Source organism: Macrotis lagotis, chromosome X (assembly GCF_037893015.1).
Source record: "Macrotis lagotis isolate mMagLag1 chromosome X, bilby.v1.9.chrom.fasta, whole genome shotgun sequence".
NCBI lineage: Eukaryota > Metazoa > Chordata > Mammalia > Peramelemorphia > Peramelidae > Macrotis > Macrotis lagotis.
The window spans coordinates 67,896,515-67,915,323 of NC_133666.1; the positions used below are offsets into that span (position 1 = coordinate 67,896,515).

Below are 18,809 nucleotides of genomic sequence, written 5' to 3' on the forward strand. Positions count from 1 at the left end.
GGGGGATAAGAATCAAACTTTCATAGATGACCATTATCCCCCACTGGACACTGATCACTACTGAAGCTCCCCTAACCCCTAAGGAACAGACCCATCTGTTGCCAAACATTGTTACTTGTCCCTTCGGCATTCATCCCCTTCACTCCCCTCTCCACCTGGTTCTCACTGTTTGTTGCCCAAGCAATTGCCATAGCCTTCCAACTGGTCTCCCTGCCTCCAACTTCTTCCTTCTCTAGCTGCCAAACTTCTATTTCTAATGCACATTCCTGATTTGCCTGACAATGTCACCCCTTGCTCAACATGTTTCAGTGGCTCCCTCTTCCCTCCAGGATAATACACTACCTCCCCTATTTGGCATTTCCACCTCTTCAGTCTTGCTCCAAGCTATCTTTCCTGACTAATTTCATGTGAGCCATCTCTTCCTCATCTACCACCTCACAAACTCAACTCTTACTTGCTATTCCTGGTACCTAGAATTCCATCATCCCCCATCTTCATGCCTTTGCCCAGGCGGTAGCCCATCTTTCTCACCTTTGCCTCCATCTAGTCCTGGTTCCTTTCAAGTCTCAGTTCAAGGGCCACCTCTCTTCTACTGGAACCATTTCCTGATTCTTCCAGTTGGTAAACCTCTTCCTCTGCCAGGTAGATTACTTGGTAGAGATTTTTGTTTTGACCTGAATATGCAGAAGCCCAGTAGAATGCCACCCTCCTGGGGGCAGGGATGGTTTCCTTTCTATGTCTAAGTCCCCAGGGCCCAGCACAAGTTTGCCAAAGTGGGCCTTAAGGCTTCTGGGCTTCCTTCTTCTCCTTTCCTTCGCTTCTGATCTTTCTTTCTCAGACCCTGACTTAGGTCCCTTCTCCTTTCTCCTCCTACCTGGATAAGGACTTTTATTAGAATGGGAGCTCCTTGAAGGCCGGGACTGTCTCATTCTTTGTCTTTCTATGCCTAGCCCCTGGCAGAGTGCCTGGCACCCAGGGGGTGCTTATTTGTTAAGTGATTGTTCATTTGGAACAGGGTAACCGACCATTTTACAGTTTGATCTTGGTCTCAGGGCAGCTGAGCATCTTATCTTTGGAACCCCATCCCACCCTTTTTCCCCCAGTGCCATCTTCTTCCTTTATCCCAAGTGGCTACCAGAATAATTTCCCTTTTGGCTACCCCCTAAGTCACAATTTTTGATGTTACTGAAAAAGAGTAGGAAACTGCAATGGCAGCAACGAAAGGGAAACAAAATCCAATCTGGCAGCTATGGAGAAAAGGCAAAGACACAACAAGCCCTTAGAAAAGGGAGTATCCCAAGGTTGGGGGGAGGAGGGAAGGGGAGGAGAGGGGGCAGGAGGGAGGAGGAAGAGGAGGAGGAAAGGAGGCTTGTCCCTTTAAGGGGATTGGCTGTCAATCAGAAAGCCCTTTTCTTTGCTGGAGAAGAGAACAAAGATATTCAGAGTGAAAAAGTAAAGGGCTGAGGAAGGAGAGGAGAGAGCAGCCAGGATTCTTCTTGCTGAACCAAGTCAGCCCCAAAGCGGGAGTAGCAGCCAACCCTAGTTGGAGTGTGGAGTGCCAAAGCCATGGGTGAGTTTGCCAAGAACTTTAGCCACAGACCCTGGCAGGGCAGCCTGATTAGGAGTTTGGGGCAGGTTGGGTGTGCCCTTGGGGCTTTGGAATGCCAGGACCAGAGCACTGGGTTTCTAGTGATTCTGGGATCTGTCTTTGGAGATTAGTGACTCCTTTCCCTGAGGGGGTTGGGTGCATGTTGCTTCTCACTCCTTATTTCAGGACCCTGCTAGAAGACCCACCAGTCTCCTGGAGAGAGTTCTTTAACCCAGGAGGACAGACTTGCCTTTCTCCCTCTGCCCATTTATATCTCCATCATCTTCCTTCCCCATCACTCTAAGACCTTAGTAGTACTTGGGCCTCTTCTTCCCCTCTCTTCTGGTCCACAGAGCATGGCCCCTCCTGTGGTACCAGGCTCAGAACCTGTTGGAAGATGTTCCTCAGCTGCTGGGCTCTGGCATCTCTTCATGGGCTGGTGGATAAAAGGATCAGAGACCTTGCTGCCAGGTCCCAGCCCCACTGAGAAGTCTGTGGGTGCTGCCCTCTGAAAATTTAACCTCTACCTAAGCAAGGTCCTACTGGAGTGCAGCTAACCCAGCCCATCCAAATGTCCCCAAAGCATCCTCCACCAGAGAGTGGGTTTTGCTCCTGTTGAAATGCAAGCTTTGCTTGGAAGTCACAGTCTCTTCCTACAGGAAGGATGTCCCTTCCACATGCAGCTCCAATGAGCCTCTGGATCAAGGCAGCAGCAACATTTAAGTGTTGCTCTCAGGAAGACGGGCATTCTGCAGGATGGGAAGGGGGCAGAGTCTAGCTACTGTGATAATTCTTTACAAATATGACCTTGTTTGAGTCTCACAACGGTGAGATAGGTTTTTATCATTATTCCCATTGTACAGAGGAGGAAACTGAAGCAGATAGAAAAAAGTGACTGACCAGAGTCACACAGCTAGTAAGTGTCCGAGGCTGAATTTGAACTCTGGTCTTCCTGACTCTAAGCCCAGTGCTCTATTCAACCACCTAGTTGTCTCAATGTACAGAGACATCTTTTTGCAGGTCTTGTTCTGGTAGTGAGATGTAATAGAAAGAGGTCTCAGAGGAATCAGGAGCCTCTAGTTCTGTCACTCATTAACTGTGTCACCTTGGTCAAGTCACTGTTTGGGTCTCGGTGGCCTCCTGAAAAAGGAAGTATGTGGATGTCCTGATTTCTAAGGTCCCTTACTGCCTCAGACTTTCCCCTAACTATAAAATGAAGGAATTGGCTTAGGTGACATCTAAAGACCCTTTCAACCCCACTGCTGTGGTGCAGTGGAAATCAGTCTGGAGTTGGGAAGGATCCAGTTTTGAAATCCGGCCTCTGACACCCTGGGCGAGTCCCTTAACTTTCCCAAGCCTTAGTTTTCTCCTCTTTACAAGGGAACTAATAATAGCACCTCCCTCTTAGAGTTATTGAGGCTTAGAGAGAGAATTTGTGTAAAAGTGTTTTGCCAGCCTTAAGATGCTAGCAAAATGTGGCTTGTAATGATTTGTGGGCGCCATATTGCTTCTACCCAGGCATCACTTTCCTCACTTAGAAAATAGATATAATAATCATTGCTCTGCCCCCTTAATAGGGTTACCAATAGTATTAAACAAGGCAGTGAATGGAAAAGGTCTTTAAAAGCTGTATTTTTCAAGTACATGAGGGCTGGTTCTGACTCCTTGAGGTTGATTAGCCCTTCCAGAATGATCTCTTGGAGTACTCTAGATATTAGTGTCAGAAACATGTGGTTACCACAAGAGGGGGAAAAGTCCTTTGAGACCATGGGACACTGGACTCCAGTCCGTGGAGATACCAAGGATTTGCCAGATGGGTGAGGGAAAGGGATGGTACAGGGAAGTGGTGAGTGGCTCAGGCTCTAGATAGGAAAGGATGAGGAGAGGAATGAAATAGGGGGAGATGTAATGCCTTCTGGTCAGCTAGGCACTGGCTCTGGATTTCATCAGACCAAGATGACTCAGATCAAGAGTACTGCCAAAAGCAGAGGCCAAGTGTACTAGAGATGGGCTGTGTTCATCTCCCATCTATTTGGTACATGGGGATATGAGAGCCCATTGAAATGAGGCCACCATCTCAATGTCATAGTGTCTGCCCTGGCCCCCAGAATGCTGAAGGGGAGGCGTCAAGGACAGGTCCTTATGATTTGACTTTCGATGAAAACAGTGGGGCAGAAAAGACACCAAGGAGGGTCAGATTCTATTTTTTGGTAGCTAATCGCCCCTTTTGGTTCCTGGAGTTCAGCCTTTAAGAATAAAAATTCTTGTCAGAAAACAGTGGCTGTTACCCTGGTAACCAGACACCTTATACTTCACTTGAAGGATTGCTTCTTATTGAGGAGGAAATTTGGGCTGGTTCAGTGTGGTAGACTCAGGAGTTGACTCTGAATGACAGGGCTCATGTCCCAGCTCAACACCCCGGACCACCAGGGTGTTACCTGAGAGACTTGGGAGCTACAAAGGGACCAAACTAACATGTTCTTACTGAACCAATCTGTTCCTGAGGTAGCAGACTCTACAGTTAGGAGTCCCTTTTGTCCCTTCTTTGCCTTCCTTCCCACCAAAGCTAGGTGGCAGGGAACTCTGGGATAGTTAGGCAGCAGGAGAGCAACTGAAAAAGCTGTGGAGAAGGGAGAAGGAGAAATTCTCATCCCAGAAGGAAAGAGTGGTCTGGGAACTGTCCTGAAAGGAGAATTCCCCACCTTGTAGCATTTGGGGCAACTCACTCCCCCTTTGGGCTTCAGTGAACATTGGACTAGAACAATGTTCTTTCAGGTTCTTTCATTCCCTACATCCTATGGTCCTATGGGGCAGGAAATGGAGAAAAGGGTATGCCTTTCTAAAAGGACTGGCAACCAGAAACCCATTGCTTCTAGACTTTTGGGGGGCAAAGAGAAGCTCTGTGTCCTAGACCCAAACCTATTGAGACTAGTTTGTTCCAAAGATGGCGTGTATCCTTCCCTCCCTACAGAGAAGGAAACAGGTGCAGAGCAGATGGTACCAGAGCCAGTGGGTTTGACCAATTTTTGTCTGGACCATGATCTTCCTTCTTTCCTTCCACCCATGGTGCTCAAGGAATGGCAGCATGGTCTAGATGGTGCTGCCCCAAAAAGAGACAGGTTCCTCAAGCAGTCATCAAAGGGCAGATCTTGAGGTGCTATGGATGATCACTTGGTCCAATTGTCTTATTTACAGATGAGAAGACCTAAGACTTCAAGAAAAAGGAAGGGCCTTGGCTAAGTTCCTTCAGTTAGCTAGCCAATTACAAGACTCATTACCTGACTTTATGCACTTACCATCCTTCACCCCTAGGTTGAACTCTCTGGCAGCCAGTTCACCCACCTTCATTTCCCCACTCCCCTCCCCCAGGCTGACTTTGGAGGTCTCAGTTATTGGTCCACAGAGCCAGAAAGAAGTGCAAAGGCTGCAAATGAGGAAGAAACAAAGATGTGGAATGGGGAAGGAAGCCAGCTCACAGATAAGGCTTTGTCCAACTGGTTTCATCTTGGCAGCAAGGGTCATTGTCTTTCTCTGCCTCTTCTTGCTGTTTGTTACTTCAGTACTAGAACCTACCCACCAAACCTCATCCATCCCAAGTACCAGCCACAGCTGTCCATCTTGGACCTGTCAGTTGCCATAAGCCCCTATTAAGAAGGGTTCTATTGACAAAGGCAGGGCTAGGAGGTTGACCCTGGGTGGAGGGGGCAAGATGGCTTCCATGTCTGAGACCTAGAGATAAGGAGAGCTTCTCTTTTAGTGGAACTCACTGTGTTGTTTAGTCCTATTGGTTAAGATACCTCTATCTCTCCTTCTGTCAGATTAAAGGGATAGGCTAGGAATTATATAGGGCTACCTTTTGCTGTCCTTGTCTTTCCATCCTCTGGTGATTTCCTAAATTGTTGTTGAATTTTCACCCTTGAACTATTCATGAAAGGGAATAAAGATTTGGGAGGCTAGCTTCGGGTAGAAGTGATGACGTCAGGTGGAAGCCAGTCCTTGCAGGTTGCCATTGGTCTGAAGGATCGTTCCCAAGCCCCTGGTAACTCCATTGGGTAACATAACTATCACCAATCGCCTATGTGGGATATCAAGGGAAAGACTGATCCAATGATGGTTTACTCCGAAGCAGACTAAATGGTCCAGCCAGTTTAGAGAGGTCACTACGAATGAAATTCAACCTGCACCAAACTGACCAGCATTTCTAGCTGAAGAGAGGGCCACAAGAATACAGCATACTGGAGTCACCAACTCCAAACCCTTCATTTTCCAGATGAGGAAACTATGAAGTGACTTGTCTGAGGTCACACAAAGCTGTTCTTCTTCCTAGTCTAACACCCTTTCCACTGTACCACATAGCCTTCCCAAGACTATCAGCTTCTTGAGGGCAGGCACCAGGATGCATCTTTTATTTTCTTTATAGCATCTTGTCAGAGTCTTCTCAACTATTATTATTTTTCACAGTAACATTTAAATTTTGCTCTACAATTTCCAAAGGATTTTTCTCAAATGATACTAGAATGTAGATTATACAATTATTACTGCCCCTATCTTCAAGTCTGGGGCATTTTTGCTGTGCCAAGCTGATCTCATAGGGGAAAATGTGGGGGACTGGGAATCAGGAAAAACTCAGATTGCAATTCCATCTCTGGCACTCCTTAGCTGAATGACTTTAGGAAAGTCACTTTATCTTTCTGAGCCTCAGTTTCCTCATCTGTAAAATGGTAATAATGAAGTACATCAATAATCAAAAGTTTTCTTATATTATTCTGAGGAGTCTAGAGATAAGACTGGTAGATAGCAGTTAGTTTCTCCTGAAACCTCTAAAGGTCAGTGTGTTTTTAACAGGAAAAGAATCTAAAATGGAGAGTCTGTACCTTTCCTAGACTTTTTGCACTGCAAATATTGATATATGCCTATTGAATCTCCTCTAAGTTGCCTACATAAGGAGAGCCTATATCAGCCTTATCTGTAAGGGAACCAGGGATTGTCATCTGTATTCTGGAGGCCTCATAGTCCTGTTTCTTCTCATATGGGGTGGGAGGTTTAGAGACATAACTAGGGTAGGGCTGGTGGGGCTGTTTGCATACTCTCAGTTTCTGCACCCCAGTGAGGAGCTCTTACACAGATTTCTTCAGTAGTATCGACGCTAGTAAAGGAAGCCCCCGCCCCATCTGAATTGGCCTTCATTACTTCCTTTTTCTTTTCATGTTGTGAATTCCAAAGTTGCTTTTGAGGGTATTTTCCGAATGCCTGCCCCAAGAGTCAAACTTGCCAACTGTGGCTCTGTAGACCAGTTAGACTTGCACTCTGAGAAGGCTGCTGTTGGAGCAATGGCCTTGGTACAAATACTGCTTTTCCCTTGTCAGCTGGTCCTGATGCTGATGGCGGTGCTGGTGCTGGTGCTGGTGCTATCCCTGGTCCTGATGCTGATGCCAGTGCTAATGACCAGACTGTGTCTGTCCTTAGTTGGGTTTCCATATTATCAAGGGGCTGTTTCTAGCTAACAAGCAATAGATTTGTCCAGGGCTATTTATTTTAGCCTTGACATTAGATGTTTTGCTGAAATTTCTATTTTTTTCTCTCCCTTTGTTTTGAGCCACAAATGAGGTACCAAGAGAGATATGCTGAGGTATTTGAGGTCTAGGGAAATGCAGGACAGAGACATAGTTGGCAAGTCAAGCACCTCCCCTTCCTGTCCCTAGTTTGACCCTTGCTAGAGCTAGGAGCATCCCAAAGGAAAATCTCTATAGTTATCTGGAGGAGGATATTTATGAGGAGCAAATGTGCTAGGCTTGGGGGTGCCGAGTTTTGGACCCACTGACTCTTACAGTCTGGGCCTACCCTATTGGGGGTAGCCTGGACAATGGCTGGTGGTTGCTGTGGGTGGCACCCTTAACTTCAACTCCCCACAGAGTCCTTCCATTGTTGCCTATCCTCCCCCCCCCCCAACCCTTAGCAGCAGAATCCTAAGGAGGCTAGAGAGAGGTGGCCATGGTACAATAAAGCTTCTTTGTCCTGGAAATTGTAGAGTGCTCTGTCTAAGTCCTGACCTTGTGCCAGAGTGAGAAGGGAGCAGTGGGGGTTCATTGACCCCCTCTTAGAATTCAAGGGCCCTTCTTTAGAAGAAGAGATGAGAATGAGAGAGGACAGGGAGGGAGGGAGGGAGAGAGAGAGTTGGAGACACAGAGGTAAAAATCAATACTGTCTACCTCAAAGTTTTCTTTTCTCTTAACTTAGGACAAAAAGGGATGACTTTGGATGACTTGGGAATAAGGAATGTGTCTTTCCTTCACTCTCAAAGGCAGAAGATTCATTTCAGGGGTTGTACCATCTCTCTGTCACTTTTAAACATTGTGTGGGCAAATAAAGGCCTCCAGACCTGTCAAAGCTCTTTTGAAAAGTTCTGATTGATTAACCTTGGCCTCCATTCTCAGCAACAACACAACACTGCTACCCACACTGTTTGGATCGCAGTAGAGATCTATGATCAATTTTGGGTACCACACCTTCGAAATCATGTCCAAAGGAGGGAAGCCAGAGGTGTGAGGCCACAGACCATGGAAGAATTGGTTGAATAGTTAAATGAACTGGCATTGTTTAGCTTGGAAAAGAGGAGAATCAGGGGGTGGGGTGAGGCTGACAGCTGTCACAATAAGAAAAGATAAGAAATGGATTTTAAATTTTTTTTAATTTAAGGCAATAGGGTTAAGTGACTTGTCCAAGGTCACACAGCTAGGCAATTATTAAGTGTCTGAGGTTGGATTTGAACTCAGGTCCTCCTGACTCCACAGCCGGTGCTCTATCCACTGCACCACCGAGCTGCCCCAAGAAGTAGGTTTTTTAAAGGTGTTTTATTTTATTTTTATATTGTCTTCCTCAGTCCCTTAGCCCCCAAACTTAGAACTATACAGTGGAACAAAGCAGACACATAGATCGTGTCGATAGACAAATTACTGCTCTAGTCTACAGTGATATGTCTTAGCTCCAGAGGATGCCCAGTTCAGGTCAATGCTGAATCTGAGTTCCAATGTCCTGCCTTTCCCTTTTACATCCTTATGGACATTTTATATGTGGTTCTTTTGGTCTTACTTAATTGATGGCAGTTCAAATAGAATTCAGCTCAGGTAGCTTGGTCCTGTGGGGGCAAAACTAAGAGTTTTTAGATTTAAGATTTTAATCTTAATAGAAAGATCAAATTTCCAACGTCGAATATGAAGGGGGTGGTAAAGACTGAGAGAATTCCTAATCTGGATAGTTATCACTGTTGTATCTATCTGAAGTATATGACTGGGTGAAATAGCTACTTTGCTCAGAGGCTGAATGTTCTGATACTACTACTACTACTACTACTACTACTACTACTACTACTACTACTACTGCTATATGACTTTCACCACCACCACTACTACCACATCTACTACAACCACCACTACCATGACACTACCACCACTAATGATGATGATGATGATGATGATGATGATGGCAATCATCTAACATGTATTTAGCCTTTTAAGGTCTACAAAGGACTTTACACACATTGTCTCATTTGATTCTCACAAGAAGTCATTGGTCATATCAGCCACAAAACTAGGCTCCTTGGACTCTTCCTCTTGAGTATCAAGAGGAAGAGTCCAAGGAGCCTAGTTTTGTGGCTGATATCAAGAGGAAGAGTCCAAGGAGCCTAGTTTTGTGGCTGATATGACCAATGACTTCTTGTTGAGTTGGGTTTTGTTAGCCTAGCCTTTGTTGTTAATATGTGGATTTTTTAAAAAAATATATAATTTAATTCTTATTTTCAGTTTCAAATTCTCTCCCTCCTTCCCTCCATTGGCTTCTCTTACTCATTGAGATGGCAAGAAATACTATTCCCATTATATATATGAAGTCATGCAAGACATATTCTCCCATTAGCCACATGCAGCCTACTCTTTCTTATGCTTTGAGGTCCAAGTCAGTGTAATAAGGCCAATGAGGGACAGAAAGTAGAATTTACCTATATAACTCTCTGAGTCTCTGCTTCCTTTCTCTACCAAAGACATTGGTATGTCAAAGACTCTTAAATTCTGCCCGTCTCTGATTCTTAGCCCCACTTGGGACTCAAGACATGCCAAAGATCCCAGTGAGTCTATATTTGCTCTGTGTATGAAGACAATCCCACCAGACTTCAGATTTTCACCAAAGTTTCAAATGGAATGTAACTGAAGTGTCCATATGACTAGGGCTGAAAAGCAAAGGTTCCAGGTATAAATGGAGTCAGACAATGGGTACCTTCTCTATAAGAAAGTCCCTCAGATAAACCAAAGAGATCTATTTTCTTTGGTTTGAAAAAAGGGATCCACAATAGGTTTGTTTGTTTTAAATAGCAAGGTGCTCTAACACTTGAAGCATGGTTTGAACATTACTCTTCCTAACTCTAAGTCCAGTAACTCTACAAAATATGCTTTAGAAAAAAAGGTGTTTCGATGGATTTCCACCCCCCTCCTTGGATAAATTAAGGAGTAGCAAGTCATGTGCTTTCCTTCAGCCTTTTAAGGGTCCTATCAAGAAGAAGTCCCTCCCAGGCCCCAATCCTAGGCATTTTGTTCTCTGCCATTTGATTCCCTTTGCCTGGCCTCTTCCTTTTGGCAGCTCTCTGGATGACAAGAGCAGTGGCTAGGGCCACATTCTTTCCTGCATTGAGTCACATGCACATACTAGCTCTTCTTGGGTCAGGAGATTCGATTTGGAATTTTAGCCCTATCTGGGACTGTTGGCATTTTCATGACACCTGCTTCTCTTCCTTTGGGATATTTTCCTCATCACTGAAAGGCATTTCATGCTTTATTGCGTTCTTATAAAGTCTCTTTATAATTGCTTGGATAGGACCCCAATGTGGTCCATTGGCTCTGAGATTGGCCAAGCCAGGATATGAGAAACAAAGCAGCCTTGCAAAATCTGAAGAAATCATTAGACCCAAAGAGAGCAATACCCTGTTCACATTTGTCAGTGTCGTCTTCTCCCCTGAACATCATTTTTACTTCCTTGTACTGCTCCCATATTCTTAAGCTAAGAAAACACAGACATTGTCCTGACTAAACTCATTCCAAGTTCATGTAGTTACCTAATCCAGGTAATACCCCCCATGTAGCAGGGTAAGAAGAAGGGAGAAAGGGAGAAAGGGAGAAAGAGGACTGGATGTGAAGAGAGATGGACTTTGGTTGGAATCCTAAACCCCTCTCCTTGGGAGCTCCTGTGGGTCAGGGGCTGCTTGCTTTTTGGTTCTGTGTGCCTATCTTGTCAAATATTTAATGAATGGTTGAGTTGAAATGAAGCCCCAGTCTGAAACTTCAGTAACTGTTCAACTTTCATTCATTCTTCTACCTCCCTGTACCACAAGGAAAACAAATATCCAGGAATGTGGATGATTCTCTTTATCATCTATCCCTCCCAGCTCAGCTTACATTCTAGTTCCTCCATTTAGCCTAAAAGGACTGAGTCATTCGGCATTCCTGGAACCTTTGTACCATTCAGTATAGTTAGTCACCTATTAGACTAGAAGCTGTTTGAGGGCAAGATATACCTGAATTGCTCACTAAGTTCTTATTGATTGAGTGGAAAAGTAAACCGAGGGAAACAAAAGAAGAGATTTAGCAAATTGGATCTCTATCAGGTTTATCTAGATTTCTTGTGGGTCTTTCTAGCTACAGTTGCCTTTTTTGAGTGATTAATTTTTTGGAATTTTTGAGAAAGTTGTCACTTCCCTTGTCTCATTCTGTACCTGAAGACCACCAACTCTCCCCTGAAAAGGAGGGAGGTCTATTTCCTCCTTTGTTTTCTGGAATCATTGGTCAATGCATTGAGCTAAGCTCTGATATCTTTTTTAGTGCTTTCCTTTACAAAGTTGAAGTTCTGCAAATTGTTTTTTGAGTTCAACTTACTCTGTTTTGCTTTAGTACATACAAGTCTTCTCAAGTTTCTTTGAATTCATCTGCTGCAATTGGTTCAGCCAGTACTCAAGCAGCAGGTGCAGCCTTATTTTGAAGGCTGGGATAAACCACTGAGTCAATCCCTTTTCAATTCCAACCCAGAGAATCTGACTGACTTGAGTCTGGGGTTTCTGGGATGTAGCTTGGGGATTCAATGTTGCTACTCAATAGAGTTTGACTATGTGTGATCATGGTTTTCCCAAACCTTTGACTTTCTTTCTCCCCTTTCTTTTAGGCTTGTTAGAGTGCTGTGCAAGATGTATGGTTGGGGCACCCTTTGCTTCCCTGGTAGCCACTGGACTGTGTTTCTTTGGAGTGGCACTGTTCTGTGGCTGTGGACATGAAGCACTGACTGGTACAGAGAAGTTGATTGAGACCTACTTTTCCAAAAACTACCAAGACTATGAGTTTCTCATGAATGTGTAAGTACCTTCCCATTGTCTTTCCTGGAGATCGGCCCAACTGTGACCAAAACTGACTGTTAGATTTAGCAGCAGGGACTTGATGCGCAGCAAGATGGCACCCCTTGAACCTTCTCTCTGGGGGCTGTCCCCTTTCCAAGTCCTCCTGAGGAAGAGATGTCAAGCTCAGGAAAAAAAGCAGACTTTCCTGTCCCCACCCCACCTCCCTTCTATCTGCTCACATATTTTCTGTCTAACTTCTGCTAGGTGTGGTGAATATTGATTGAGTTGGATCTTCCATCAGGGTAGGTATGGTGTACTCAGGGGAGGCATGTTGACTGGACAGAAGAGGGGCTGCTGCCCTTGGGGTGTCCTATTCACTTCCTGACTGTCCTCAGGCCCAGGACTAAGCTTCCCTTGGGTCTTTTCTGGCTGATGTTACAGCAAGATAAATACCGCCTCCTTTTCTCTTCTTTCTTCATCTCTAACTCACCTCCTATCCTGTCTCCTTTTGAGGTAGCATCCTTGAAGGGTTAGGACTTGGAGAGTAGAACCCAGGTACTTGGGAATACAGGGTAAGTGAGGATGGCCAGTGGGCTGGAGTTGGGTCCTGTTTGCCCACTCTGTCTTCCCCTACCTGTTCTGATGGGGAGGGGGAGAAAACATGAATCCTTCTCAAGAGCATCTCTCAACATCACCAAGGACCTTGCTTTGCAAAGGAGGAGCCAGACACTGAATGACAAGGTTTTTCCTCCCCAACCCTTTCTCTGTTACTGTAGGATCCATGCCTTCCAGTATGTAATTTACGGCACCGCCTCTTTCTTCTTCCTTTATGGGGCCCTCCTGTTGGCTGAGGGCTTTTATACCACCGGTGCTGTCCGACAGATTTTTGGCGACTACAAGACCACCATCTGCGGCAAGGGCCTGAGCGCTACGGTAACAGGGGGCCCGAAGGGGAGGGGTTCCAGAGGCCAACATCAAGCTCACTCTTTGGACAGGGTGTGTCATTGTTTGGGAAAATGGCTAGGACATCCCGACAAGGTGATCATCATCAGGGTTTTGTGGGAATAACAAACAAGGGGTGGGGGACAGTTGGGGGTGAGTTTATGGCCTCATTCCAGACTGACATTGGGCCCTCAGGGGCACGACTGTCAAGACCTGGGAAGGCGGCCACTCTGGAGCGAAAGGGTCCGGAAGAACGCGGTGCCCAGCCGGCTCAGCCTCCTCTTCCAGTGGGTCCCTGGCAAAATCTGTTTCTAAAAGGAAAAGGTGGTCTTGAGAAGTGATTGCCCAAGCAAAACATTTCTAAGTCCTCTGCTGGCAGACTCTTTTTCCGACTAGGCTAAGAAGCCATTTTTTCCTGGAAAGCCTTAATGAAGGTCTCAGAGTGGCTCAATTTCACATCTTTTAGAGTTATGTTGAGGTGTCTATGATATAACTGGAAAACAAATTATGGCAATGAAATGATTGGCTAGAGTGTCAGAAGCCAGGCTGTCCTGGCCTCCCAGCCTACTTTGTAGGCCTTTGAAAAGGTTGGATTAGATTAGATTGCTCTGTATTGGGAGTCTATAACAGTCCCCTGCTAAGGCCAGGGGTGGTACCCCATGTTCTCCATCAATGCTCCTTGGAGCTACTACCCCCACCCCAGCTGCCAGCACTTGGCTCAGAAAAGTTGTATGGGAGCCCCAGCTTCAATCTCCAATTGGCTTTGGGTTCTGTTCAGGGACCAGAAGGGTTCCTGACTGAAAACATTTTCCAGGCTCAGCCTAAGGTAAGAGAGAGATTGAGGGCACGGCTTTCTTTTGTAACCTGCTTTGGGTTTTTTACACCTTCTCTGACCAAGAACTAACTTGCAAACCTCTCTAACCCAGGGTCCCCAGGGAGATAACTATCTCATGCCACCTGGTAGAGGTGCCCTTCTGTCATTTCAATTGTTGGAGATCTCTGATGTCTAGCACATGCCACTCAGGGATCTCCTAACTTGCCAGTCTGCTTTCCACTGTCTCTCCTTGGTAATCTTCCTTTCTTGGGCATGTGGGCTGTTTCTTCTAGTTCGTGGGCATCACCTATGCCCTGACAGTTGTCTGGCTGCTGGTGTTTGCCTGCTCTGCTGTGCCTGTCTACATATACTTCAACACCTGGACAACCTGCCAATCCATTGCCTTCCCCAGCAAGACGTCCGCCAGCATAGGCAGCCTCTGTGCTGATGCCAGGATGTATGGCAAGTAGAACCTGGTAGACAGTGGAGTCTGGTAGCCAAGACATGAAAGCCCAGGGCGGGTGGCTAGAACAGTCCCCAAGGGCTTAGAGGATACTGGGTCATCTGGCTTTATTTCCAACATGGTACCACTAAACTAGAGAAAATAGAATCTAACTAGGCTTTATTTAGTCTCTACTAGGTATAAGATACTCAAGCAAGACAGTCGCTTCCTTTAGGAAACTCACATAACATATACATAGAGAAGTTGAGACAAGGGGCAGATTCAACTCTCTCCAGGCCTGATTTTCATCCTTTTTTTTTTTTCATCTTTACCAAGTAAATTGAAGCCCAAGTCATTTTCTCCCTGGATAGGGTTTCCTTGGAGAGAGTGGGACTTTTCTAACCTGGTCTTACTATGGAAAGATCTCTTCAGGTTGGCAGCTATCTCCACAGCAATGTAGGCAACTAGACCCTACAGACTTCTAATAGAGCATTCACCTTTGGACATGGGGCCCCCAAGATCTTCAGTTTCCTAGGAAGAGTACTGATATCTGGCAAGACTTTCTTTGGGTTCCAGGCCTCCATTGAGCAGACCCCATGACTCATATTTGTCTTACTCAGGAGTCCTCCCCTGGAATGCTTTCCCTGGAAAGGTGTGCGGCTCCAACCTTCTGTCCATCTGTAAAACTGCCGAGGTGAGTGGCCCATGCAGCGAGGGCTCCTGCCTGTGGCCGTCAGCACGGGGCACTCTCAGCAATGGCACCATGGGCTCATCTGAGTCACTCCAGGCTTGGGCTAAGTTGATTTCCCTTCCCTCTCCCATCCCCTTGCCCCAGAGCAGTCAACATCTTTGAGGAAGGTTGGGGGCCCAGTGGCCAAAATGGCTCAAGGGAAAGGATGGGAAGTCCTTCTCGGGGAAAGGGAGCTGTTGCTGTTCTTCTGGGGAAAAGACCAAAAGCCCTTTGCAGTTTTATTTACAGGTTATGCAAAGTCAATCTGAACTTTCTTTTTAGGATTTTTATTTTATTTTTAAGAATAAATTCAGAGTTCCTTCTTAATCCCTGCTGGGAGACAGAGAGATGTTATGCTCAGAGGAAGTAGAAGGGGGTAATTCCCAGGAAGGAAGAAAGTGGATTCATGGGAATGCAGAGTGGGCAAAGAGCTGCCAGTCTGGGAGAATCGAAGGGATTTCAGCAGAGCACTGGGCACCCTAGGATACTCTGCAGGGGAAAGCAAAGAAGGCTCAGTGCATGTCCTCACAAAGGTCCCCATGGAGTTGGGGATACAGAATGCACATGGGAGCCGACACCAGGCCATCCAAGTGCTGCTCTCCTGGAGTTTAATGCTGCCTATTTCCTTACAGTTCCAAATGACCTTCCACCTGTTTATTGCGGCCTTCATTGGTGCTGCTGCCACCCTGGTTTCCTTGGTGAGTTAAGCTTTTGTGTTGTCTTGGCAATTGTCCCAGCCTCGCTTAGGGAGGGACCCTGCCTGAAAGCCCCAGGAGACAGCTGGGGCAAAAAGGCACGGCTAGAACACCCAGAAGAACTGGGTGCTTTGGGCTGCTTCACTATGATCACTGGTATCAAGTCAGGAAAAGCAGATGGGAGCAAGAAAGATGATGGATGGGAAGGAGCTGGAGGTCTGAAGGAAGTCTCAGGTTCACAGTTCAGAGGCTACACCTAGGAATGTGACTCTGGCTGGTAGTGGGCCTCCACAGAGCACATGCTATGACCTCAGGGTTAGGGCTTGTGACTCAGGCTTAGGCAAGAACTTGAACCATTTCGAGAGGCCCTCCAGGTACTTCCATGGGGGACACAGGGAGGCCCAACTGGTATCTTCTCTATCTTGTTACAATCATGTGAGATAAGAGGCACAGATAACACAAAAAAGTGATCCAGAACAGTTAATGGATTTGCTCATCCTAACAAAACAGAGCTGTGCCTTTTTACTCAGAAGACTTGGATTCAAGTCTAGTGCTCTTTCCACCATGCTTTGAACACATCGGTCTGGGCCATTTGAAGGAAGTCACTCAGAGAAGGCTCCCAGCCAAATTTGCAGGAAGAACTATGCCACACTGTTCTGAGGAAAGCAGAGAGCTTTCTTGATGATTCCTGTCCTTTTTTGTTCTTCACAGCTCACTTTCATGATCGCTGCCACATACAACTATGCTGTCCTGAAACTCATGGGCCGAGGCACCAAGTTCTGAATCCAGGACATCACTTCCCCAGAGTCCCCTTTCTTTCTCTAACAGTTGGGCTCTAACCACACAGCCGGGCAATGCTGCATCTCCTATCTTAACTCTCTGCCTTCAGTGCTCACTGGCCCTCCTCATAATCAACAAGTATAACAAGAAAGGAGAGACTCGATGCTGGAGGCCATTCTCTATCCTCTCCCTTCTGTATCTCTTTTAAGCATTGAGCTTTCCAACTCTTTCTGCTAGAAATGGGAAATGGCAAAGAGGGGACTTCCTGTCTCAAAGAAGTGTTTGATTTTTAAGCATCTCCCAAAGAACAGGTGGTGCCTTCAAATCATCAAGGCCCTTCCATTGATGGGGACAAAGGAGAGGGAGGGAGGGAGGGAGGGAGGGAGAGAGAGAGAGAGAGAGAGAGAGAGAGAGAGAGAGAGAGAGAGAGAGAGAGAGAGAATGAGATCACTTTCTCATCACCCTAGATAGAGGCCAGTGATCTCCTTGTTCTAGACAATAGAGTCCTCTCTCCTCTCTTCTTCCTGCCATTTGAGAAGGGAGGATTGCCTCATAAACATGTGAAAATTTGCCCAAATCTGCCTCCTGCAGCTGGGAGAAGAGGGTCAGAGCAAGGATCTTTCAACTATGAAAGGAGAGCATTGACCCTGATATGATGGAATATTTAAGCCTTAACTCTGCCAAGCCTACTCACAGCATAAGGGAACATGGCGTCTGTGTAGACGAGGGGACCCTCAACCTTACACATTGATAAGGAACAGCAACATGAAGCTCTTAGCATCTTATCACTAAGTAACCGTGATAACAGAATAGCTACCACGACAGCCCTGTAGTTTCCAAGGAGTAGAGAGGAAGGCCAGTTGGAGAGAGATGCATCCAAAGAGAGCAATGGCTTGATGGTGTAACCCAAGACGCCCCTCTCCTAGACACAGGCTGACTCTTTGGATGCCATGCCTCTGCATGTCTCCCGCCCCCATCCCATTAACCAGCTGTGTATGATGCCCTCCACTTGGTCATACCTTCACAATGGTGCTCTTTTCCTGGGGTGGTATTTGTCTAGTCAGTGGCTTAGAAGATCTTGATTTGTTTCTGACCAGAGGAAGTGTCATATTTCCCACTTTTTCCCTATTCTTTACAACTTTGATCTCATGCCTGAGAGAGCTGCCAAATAATTGTTTGACCATTGAAGTTGTTTTTCTTTTATGAGAAAAGGGACTGAAACCATCCCGAAGTACAACTGAAATATTGCCATCTCTGTACAGGAGGGCCTTTAGTTGAGAACATTGCCAAGCTGTCCTTTTGCACTATGCAAAACAAACCTCCATTTGAAGAACCAGTTTGGTCATTCTTTCTCGCCAGGGAGGGAAGATGTGATTTAGTACTGTCCTATGGTATTTGAGAAAGGGAGGGAGAAGGAAGAGGGGGGAGAGAAAGAGACAGAGAGTCCAGCTTAACAGAAGGGCAGACTCCCTCATGAAAGTCACATGAAGTGCCTTTCCAAAGGCAAAAGGGCCAGAGAGGAAGGCATCTGGAAGCTGGGTGGCTGGTTCAGGCATTTTCGTCCTCTCTCACTTTCTTTGTCCACTTGGATTTTGATTACTTGGTACAGAACTGTAGCTCTTAATGAAATATTTCTACCTTCCTTTTTTTTTTGTTCCGAAGTAACTTTTGCAGCATTTTGGATCAGGGAGATCTCTATATTTCTTCAAACAAGATTAGATAAACTGTTGGGGGAGGGGAGGGAAACTATTTAGTACGAAACCAATCAAGATCAAGGAAAGTAAAAGTAGTCTAGGCCTTGATTTTTCTTTTGATTTAACTTAATAACCAACCTTTCCTCACTTTCCCCCATATGTATACACCCACACACACATTTATATACCCCCACACAGTATTTAATCAACTGAAAGTATCTTCTTCATTGCTGATTTAGAATTTCAGCTTTAACATATATAAAGGATAAAATGTTTAAAGCCTTCTTACAAGATGAATTTTATAAAATTAAAGAAAGTAAATTAAAATTATTCTCAATCAAATGGAATTGTCTGAGTGAACAGTTTTGTTTGACGCTCTCATACCTACAGTAGTTGATGAAGGACCCTAATGTCGGTTTGCTCTGGAACAAACCTATGGAATATTTTGTTCTTGTGTTGTTTTTTTTATGGCAAGCAGGGGGACAGGGCAGATGATTTCACAGCAAGAGTTCAAATGAAACCAGACCATATGTGCTTAGCTAACACAGAAGTGTGGGTTGAGTTTGCCTCACAAATCTAGTGTAGGCCAGTACTCTGATACTGGTCTTCCCCCTATCCCCAACCAAAGATGCCCTTTCATGTCAATGATAGACTCTCCAAAGCTCTTACTTCCATTACCACCATACCTCTCAAAACACCTTTCCCTAAAAGGCCTCAAGGTCTTAGCCAGACAAGAGTGTGATAGGAGTGAAATG

The 18,809-nt window shown here is 45.7% G+C and overlaps 1 protein-coding gene across 2 annotated transcripts; it reads left to right on the forward strand.

Moving 5' to 3' along the window:
- Positions 1 to 1,360: 1,360 nt before the first annotated feature.
- Positions 1,361 to 18,396, forward strand: PLP1 (proteolipid protein 1). Of its 2 annotated transcripts, none has more exons than XM_074201524.1 (7): positions 1,361 to 1,570; positions 11,789 to 11,975; positions 12,734 to 12,995; positions 14,007 to 14,175; positions 14,776 to 14,849; positions 15,518 to 15,583; positions 16,292 to 18,396. In XM_074201524.1, exons 1-7 carry the CDS (start codon positions 1,567 to 1,569, stop codon positions 16,361 to 16,363), a joined length of 834 nt encoding a protein of 277 aa, XP_074057625.1. In that variant the 5' UTR covers positions 1,361 to 1,566; the 3' UTR covers positions 16,364 to 18,396. The 2 variants fall into 2 exon arrangements, with proteins under 2 accessions (XP_074057625.1, XP_074057626.1); XM_074201525.1 differs by having other exon boundaries at positions 1,369 to 1,570; positions 12,734 to 12,890.
- The last annotated feature ends 413 nt before the right edge of the window (positions 18,397 to 18,809 follow it).